We start from the raw sequence: 9,314 nt of genomic DNA, 5'->3' as shown, positions 1-9,314 counted from the left end.
GTCTTCTTGTTTGCCAAATCAAAACGTCGAGCTTTGATGAAATTGGCGATGGTGGAATCCGTTGCCCCACCTAAACAGATCAGACTATATATTTTTTTTTTTGCAAAAAAAAAAATGATATTCGATAAATAAAATACATAACTTGAGTTATTGTGTTGGTTTTAATTCAATTAGACGAGAGAAAAAAACATAATGAATCAAATTTTTTTTAAAAAGTGATTAGGATGACTTAAGGAATTTTTTTTTCAAAAAAAAAAAAAAACGATATCTTAATTCACAATCCATTAAATACAAAAGAACAAAACATGGTAAAGAAAAAAAAGTTAACAGAAAAAAAAAAAAAAAACTGTGTCTTTATAAAAAAATATAAAGTTTTTTTTTAACTTTTTAAACCCATGACCCGGGTCATTGCACATGAAGATCCTATTTAGAAAAATCATGAAGTTCAATTCATAATCAATCAAATATTGAAAGATAAAATTAAAAAAAAATTAATTATACAAAATAATTTTTAAAAAATAGCAATTAAAAGGATAAAGATCAAAATTCAAATACCAAATAAATTTTATATTTGATTGAATGGTGAAATTGAAAAGAAAAATCAATTTAGCAAAGGAAAAAAAAATCAAAAGAATGAGGATCAAAATTGAAATAAAAATAAATAAAAATTAAGATTGAATGATGAAATTGAAAAAATAATAAATTTTTAAAAAAAGGTCAGGAAAAAAATTAAAAATTAAAATAATAAGGATCAAATTGAAAAACATAATATCATCAATTTGAATTGAATGATGGAAATTAAAAATAAATAAAACTTTTACAAAAGGACTAAGGAAAAACAAATAAGAAATAAAAAAAATAAGTATCAAATTAGAAAATATAATATTTTTAAATTTAAATTGAAAGATGAAATTAAAAACAAATAAAACTTCTACAAAAAAATCAAGAATAAAAAATAAAAAAAATAAAAAATAAAGACTAAAGTTGAGATACAATAACAAAGAGGGTCAAACTGTAATTTTCAGGCGTGGAGAGAGAGAAAAAAAAAGAAAAAAAAAAAGCTCATCGGTAACAAACAAAACAACAATAGAAGACATGTGCCACATCAACATGAAAATAATGCGACAATGCTTTTAATAACATGACAAAATGATATTTTTAGACACAAGAAGACACCACATACACTATCCTAAGGCATATCGTCCATTGTAGTACACACACATACACCTTTTGTTTTTTTTTTTTTAGCCAAATATAAAATTATCCATGAACTGATTTAATAGTAAAGAAAAATCATTGTGAAAAGTTGAAAACGCCGCTTAATTCCATGTTTAATTTTTTGTTTGTTTTAAGGGCATTGTAATTTGTTACACTTTGCATTTTAGTTGTTTATTATTTTTTCATATTTGAATAAATATCAAATTATCTTTAGTTGACATTATATTAATGAAAAAACCATTGTAAAAATATAAAAATACCCTTGCCTTACATATTTAAATTTTATGCTTCCAATGATATTTTGATAGTTTTATTATATAATTAATATGTAAAAAAGCTTATTTATCTTCACTTAATTTAGCAATGATAAATAGGTCATATGAAAAGATTTTAATGTCTTTGATAGTTGCTATTAAGTTTTTATATTGCCTCAAGTAAAAATTAGCAACCTCTCTTTCTTTGTCCTTATCTTTTTCGTTTTTCTTTTTAATAATTTCATATCTAATCACTAGATCTAATTTCTTCAAGAGTCCAATATAATTATGAATTTAGATTTGTATGATCTTAATTTCATAGTTTTTTCTAAATTATTTTAATTTTTAATATGATGCATAGAAATAGTCTTTGATATGTATTTTAAAGTTTTGTGAGTATTCATGATTTAAATTTGATTTTGTTTGATAACACTTTTTTGTGATTGAGAAGATTATTAAAAACTATTTTAATGTTCTTAATGAATTTATATGTTTTTTTTTTAGAATTTATTATAAATATTAAAAAATATCATATAAAATAAATGTGTTCAGTGAATATCGAGTATTTTACTTTTTAACACAATTTAACAATAAAGAATTTTAATTAAAAAAAAGACTACTCAAGTGGTATACGTGTTTGACTTGGCTTCTCATCTTCTACATTTATCCAAGTGCAAAACCCACTAACTTACATCATCTTCTAAATGTATTTGAGTGGCAAATCCCCTGACCAAATTCATTTGATGGTCCCTAAAACATTCAATTATTCCAATTTATTGAAAACATAAGATCACATCAAATCCCTAAACCATGGACCAAAACCCACCTATTTAGCACCTAACAATAATAAATAAATAAAAACACCCATGTACCCAACAACACAGAACCTAAACTTACTTAACTACGATCGAAGTTGATATTTATACACAGAGACTATAGTATAAAATTCAAAATTAATTTTTATAAACGATAAGTTGGTATTTTTTTTTTAAAAAGACTCTTGTTATTGCAAAACAAGTAATTGTAACCATTTTTTTGTAAATAAAATAAAAATAAAACGGATCAACCTAATAAATAAGTAGTAAAAACATTAAATTAGGTAACGGACGGAAACGAGATTAATAGGTTAGCTAGCAGATGCTCATTAAATATTATTATTAATAATAATAACAGCAACCACTGCAATGATACAAAACTCCCCTGGTCATTCTTTTGTCTCTCATCACCTTACCACAGCCAAATTCTGCCCTTGTGTCACGGCGAGGATCGAAGTCACCCCCTCCTGTCCCTTTCACCCTCCACCTCCCCTCACCTAAAAATAACCCCCCAGACTCCACTCCTTACCAGACAGAAAGCCTCAAGAATCACTGCTCTCAACGAAACCTCCTCTTGCCCGTTTTGTTTTCGATAAAACTCAAATTCAGAGAGATGAAGAGATTGAAGAGCTACTACATGCACCTACGCCACCACCAAAACATGGAAAGGAAATGGATATTTCCTTTAGCTATTGGCTCTATAGTCTCCCTTTTCCTCCTCTTCCTTACAGCAATCACCACCTCAGACGGCATGTCTCTGTTTCCTTTCTACCGCTCTTTCTCTTCTTTCAGCTCTAAATTTGTTGAAACTAAAATCCACCCGATACCCACTTCAAATCTCCCTCCACCCCCTCGATTTGCCTACTTAATCTCTGGCTCTGCCGGTGATGGCAGCATGTTGAAGCGGACCTTACAAGCTCTCTACCATCCCAACAACCAATATGTTGTTCATTTGGACAGGGAATCCTCGGACGAGGAGAGATTAGATCTAAGCAATTTTGTTAAAGACCATCCTGTTTTTCTCAGGTTTGGTAACGTAAGAATGATTACTAAAGCTAATCTTGTTACTTATAGAGGACCCACTATGGTGGCTAATACATTACATGCTGCTGCTATCTTGTTGAGAGAAAGTGGGGATTGGGATTGGTTTATTAATCTTAGTGCATCTGATTATCCACTTGTTACACAGGATGGTAAGTTTAGTGACCGATTTTCTCTTTTAGCTTGTTTTTTAGGTGGGATTTTTTTTTTTGTTTTCCAAGTTCGGATTTTGATCTTGGTTCTTTATTACTCGTTTTGGTAGATCTGTTGCACACGTTTTCATATGTGCCAAGGGATCTTAATTTTATTGATCATACAAGTAACATTGGATGGAAAGAGTGAGTATAGTTTGTTTCTTGTTGAAAATCTTGTTGCTTTGGTGATTTTGTTTTTGGTTTTTAAGTCTTGGATATAATTGTTAATTGGATGTTGATAATTTTTGTAGGTTTCAAAGGGCAAAGCCGGTAATTATAGATCCGGGGTTGTATATGACAAAGAAAGCTGATGTATTTTGGATCACGCAGAGGAGGAGTGTCCCAACAGCATTTAAATTGTTTACAGGTATGAGATTTCGAACCTTGAATTTAAAGAATGTCAGTTTCTACCTGCTTTGCTTTGATTTTTTAGATGTGGTAAGTGCAAGTTCCATTGAGGAGCCTTGTCTTCGGAGTGTTATTTTTGTTACTTACATCTTGTTGACTATGAACGCCATTATGTCTTGTACCCTTGAATTGCCATATTTCAAACAAAAAAAAGAGTTGAATGAGACCAATTTGCATTGAGATTCTTGTTCTCATGTACACAAATTTTGGAAGTTTTCACTCCCTACGTCCTAGATTCAAGATTTCTCTCTTTTATTTTACACTACTTTTCTACCATATTGGCACAATTTAGTTGGAAACGCTGTGTTGTATGATTAGACCAGTCCTAATAACAAGAAAACATGAGATACATGTTCTAAACGCCAGTTTTTGACATGCAATTGCTGACTATTGGATCAATAATGCTATAAATAGATGACCTGCTTGCAATCAGCTTTGTATTAAAATTGAGACTGAGAAATTCTTCTATATGCACCTTGTCATCAATAACTTGGAGTTCACAGGTACAGGGTATGTACATGTTGTGAACTCTGAGTGCAGCGTTTGCCTCTTCTTCCTTGTATATTTTTCTTTCTATCTCACCATTTAAATATTCTGATACAATTTTGTACCGTTAGTTGATGATGTATCAAAATTATAATAGTGGAAGAGAGGTCAGGAAGATAATATTCGGATACCTGTGAAGCGTTCTAGTAGTGTCTGTTGGCTTAGTTTTTGTTTAATCAGGTTAAAAGAGAGTGAAATTGGGATCCTGTGGGTTTTCTACAAAATAAATAAATGATAATAATTATAGTAAATGAATAAATAAATGGATGAGGGTCCTGGGTTTATTGAACCCTTCAGCCTGGTTTTGGGATTTCTGTTATCCTGAAATTGTGAATTATCTCTCCTGTTTGGATCCTGTTAAAATCCAGCTGCATTTCTAATCAGTTTATTGGCTGGAACTTGAGATGGAACATGGGCTGCCTGATGGGTTTTCTGTTTTGGATTTCTTTGGTCCCAAATTATGTCCATCGAAATTTTCCAGAAGTGTTTCATATGCACTTAAATGAGTATAGAATTCTGAACTAGAACCAGCTTCCTTTGCTTAAGTCGATTTAGTTAGTATTAGGAGGAGCCTTAGCTTGACTAGCTGTACCTATTCCACTTGGTTAGCTGGAGCAATATCTGGTCTCACTATGCACAGGCTTCTAGGGATCTTTCCATTTCCAAGCAAAGATTGAAACAGGGGTATAGTGGAAAATTAAGGGAAAGGGAGCCAAGCCTTACTTTTCTCAAGGTAGATAGAAAGGGAAGAGTAGGAGAGAGTAGGCATATTTAGAAAGGTTGACTTCTCTTCTTTAGGTGTAGGCCATCTTTAGCTTTCAATAACAAACACGAGCAAGGAAGATCTACAATGTTTCGATATTACTATTTTTCAACTGGTATCCTGTTGCACAAAGAAATAATGATACTGACATCTGTAGTGCCTTAACAATGGAAGCATTTGTAAGCAGCCGATGTCAAGTTGTTGCAAAACAAAGTTGATAATAAACATCTGCTTTTAAATGTCTGGTTAACATATGAGTGAGCACATTTTGCATTCCAAGTCTAGTGATTTCTTCGATATTGGTAATTGAACAGCTGTACTATTCTGTTAAAAATAAATGAGCTATTGCAGCCTACAGTAGTCCTGCTGACCTCTTGTTTTCCCTTGTTGCATGGCGGAAAGAATGTGGAGTATGCAGTATACAGAGTTGTAGGCTGTGATGACCACATCAGTTTATTTCTACACTGTTGGACCACACTGTAACACCAACCTAGACCCTAATTTCTTTAGATGCACAGCAAACTGTCTTTTGATCTCTTTGGGGGGTTTTGGAGTGTGTAAATATTTTTCTTTGAGTGCTTCTGTTTTATGTCACACCTGAACCAGTCATGCAATTGTTGAAGTTTTCAGATGATTACCTTCAAAGAGGTAAATTCCGGCATGATAGTTGTTTACATGGGCCCCGTTATAATTCAGTTTTGGCATTCTGTTTTAGGTTCTGCCTGGATGGCGCTGTCTCGGCCTTTTATTGATTATACCATATGGGGATGGGACAATTTGCCTCGAACAGTGCTAATGTACTATGCGAACTTTATATCTTCCCCAGAAGGTTACTTCCACACTGTCATTTGCAATGCTCAAGAATTTCGAAACACCACTGTGAACAGCGACCTGCATTTCATATCTTGGGACAACCCACCGAAGCAGCATCCACATCACCTCAACCTTGCTGACATGCAAAGGATGATTGACAGCAATGCTCCATTTGCTAGAAAGTTCCCCCAAGACGATCCTGTGCTTGACAAAATTGATTCTGAGCTCTTGTCTCGTGGTCCAGGCATGTTTACTCCTGGTGGTTGGTGCGTAGGAAGTAGGGAGAATGGGACCGATCCATGCTCTGCTATCGGTAATATAACGGTCCTTAGACCTGGCCCTGGAGCTAAAAGGTTGGAGACACTGATCACCACTCTGCTATCAAATGAAAATTTTCGACCAAGACAGTGCAAATAGCAAACATGTAAAGCAAAGAGATATTTCTGATGCCATTGAGTTGATTTCTTCAGAAGAGCAGAGAGCCTTAACTCAGGTAATTTGTATTGCTTCTAGCGGGGACGAAAGACGCTAGTATACACAGTCTATCACTTGTAGAGCGATATTGGAGAGATGAATTGTGTGGAGGATATAGAACTGGGTTTACTTCACCACAGTAGTATCATGGTATAGATGACACAACTGCTCATCCTTGTGACTAGGCAGCCCAATTTACTTGTTTTTTTTTATACTTTTTTTTGAATCCCTGTATTTCCCATGGTTGAATCACTCCTCACCTTTCTCAATATGTCGTGCTGGGGTTGAAGTGCATCTGGCCATATTAATCTTAGATAAAAAGGGAAAAAAATTCAATGAAATGTTATTGAATGATTTCCTTGTATCAAACTGCTTTATGTGTAACAGCAGCAATTTGGTCAAAGAGTGGCGACTATCGGGCAAGAAAACTGCTGGATTCATTTTGATGACTTCATTGATTCATTTAAAGTCATGTCTAGGCAGTTTTTTGGAAAAAAAAGTACCAATAATTTTATAGTTTATGAAAATTCATATTTAATTAATTATACCATCCACGCTATATTCTATTATATATATTTAAAAATTACCATTTAATTGATTTTTTTAGTTTCTCAATTTAATGAGAATTGTTTTTTTTATTGGCATGTCCATTTTCCCTCACTTGTGAATAATTGTATTGTATTCTATTTTTTTTATTGTATTTATATTATTGTAAATTTTTTATTCATATCATATGTAATTGAGACACTTAATTATATGCATCGCGAGGAAACATGAAGCTCGCTTTACCTCTCTTTTTTTCCAAGAAAAAACGATATGACACATTTTTTTTTTTTTAATAATATGATATGACAAAGGCTATATTTCTGGAATTTTTTTTTATAATAAATATGTATGAGCTTTGCACTTCTTAATAATTAACTATCGTATCAGTTTATAAAATACAGTGAAAAATACATTAAAATATATAACTGAATAAGTAAATCTAATGAAACAATTGTTAGGGGAAGCCCATGTCAAATTCCTTACTCTGGGTTCCGTTTAACAGTGTTAACGTTCATGTAGCCATTTTTATATGCATTATGGGCCACCTTTTCTAGATGTTTGTTCGGCCATGGCCTGCGAAATTAATGCAAGAAAATCCACTCTAACGCTGAACATCTACCTTTTCTAGATGTTTGTTCTCTCTACTCGTTGATTTTTAAGCCTGTATTTGCAAATTTTTAATGCAAATTTCATATTAAAATTTTTTATATAGTTTAATTTTATATTAGGATTTGATTTGAGATGTTTTTTCATTTAATTTCATCATGTTTTTTTAAATTTCTTTTTTAATTTTTTTTTCTAATTTAATAGGCTGTTTTTGAACTAGTTAAATTTACCGAATCACTTTATGGTAAATTCAAAACGGTTTAATTTTAAATCTAGACTAGATAAAAAATTGGGTTGAAAGGTTTTTCTATTAATTTTATTACTTTTCTCAATTCTATTTTTTTTTTTTTATTAATCGGTTATGTTGTTTTTGAACCAAATATATCAACCAAGTCATATATAAGTAATTCTTATATATTTTAATTCTAAATTTAAACTAAATAAAAAATGAAATAAAAATATTTTAAGGTTCATTAGTTGTGTTTAGTTTAATAATAATACTAGATAATTCTTTATGACCTGAATGTTTTTTGTTCGTTTTAAAAAAAATGACCCGATAATGCAGGCCTATAAATTAATACATGGTGAATTTTTATTCTTTATTTTCTTTAAAATGAAATTTTTTTCCCTATTAAAATTAATTTGAAAAGATTCCATGAAAAACAGCCTTCAACTGTGGAAGCAAGACTAATTTTATATGACACGTGCATAGATACTGGCAGATGGCTGAGGTGACAGAAGATGGCCTTGCCGCCTCTGGCCCCACAGAAATTTCACATGCATTACGTTGAAGTCTGATTGGTGGAGAGATCCTTTGAAGTTTTGGTCAAATCCCAGCCCAATTGTATCTCATGTTATTTAACGGAGTTTAAAGCTCAGAAATCTAAATAATCTTAAACATAATTCAATGAATCAAAATCATAAAATTAAAAGTAGAAGTAATTTGATTTGACTTCCATTCTGGTTAGGAACCCAATGTAAATCATATTTTTTTAAATTTAAAATTTTTTATTTAAAATAATTTTTTTAATATATTTTCATATCATTTTGATATACTAATATCAAATATATTTTTAAATAAAATTCATTTTAAATTATTATTATTATCACAATAATAAATATACCTTTAAAAAAGTCTTGCAACCTAGCCTACCTTTTACTCCACAGCTAATATACATGGATTTCATGGTATTATATTGGTTTACTTAGGTTAAATTTTGGTTGAATGTAAAAAACAAAGTTTAAATATTAATAATATCTTTTTTTACCAATAAAAATAATTAACCTATGTAGGGATTGATTACCTTATCATTAAAATTAACTTAAAATATTTTAAAGTGTGTTTGACATTGTATTTTAGAAGTGCTTTTAAAAAAAATATTATTTTTTTTTATTTTAGATTAATATATTTTTTAATATTTTTAGATTATTTTAGTGAATTAATTTTAAAAAATATTTTTAAAAATAAAAATATATTATTTTAATGTATTTAAAAATAAAAAATATTTTAAAAAATAATTACTATACAATTTCCAAATACACTCTAAATCTTAATCTTGATAATGTATTTTTTTACTTTCTCTATTCCTTGACTCTAGGCTTCTTATTCAAAAAACACATCGGCTACCTTATCATT

General features: G+C 30.7%; 1 protein-coding gene across 1 annotated transcript; it reads left to right on the top strand.

Annotated features, from left to right (window-relative positions):
- Positions 1 to 2,655: 2,655 nt before the first annotated feature.
- Positions 2,656 to 6,895, top strand: LOC118031868 (beta-glucuronosyltransferase GlcAT14B). The gene is made up of 4 exons (XM_035036371.2): positions 2,656 to 3,480; positions 3,591 to 3,666; positions 3,774 to 3,889; positions 5,955 to 6,895. Exons 1-4 carry the CDS (start codon positions 2,901 to 2,903, stop codon positions 6,467 to 6,469), a joined length of 1,287 nt encoding a protein of 428 aa, XP_034892262.1. The 5' UTR covers positions 2,656 to 2,900; the 3' UTR covers positions 6,470 to 6,895.
- Positions 6,896 to 9,314: the final 2,419 nt, after the last annotated feature.

The sequence above is a fragment of the Populus alba genome, chromosome 17 (genome assembly GCF_005239225.2).
Source record: "Populus alba chromosome 17, ASM523922v2, whole genome shotgun sequence".
Classification (NCBI taxonomy): Eukaryota; Viridiplantae; Streptophyta; class Magnoliopsida; order Malpighiales; family Salicaceae; genus Populus; species Populus alba.
This window is presented reverse-complemented; position numbering and strand designations above follow the sequence as displayed.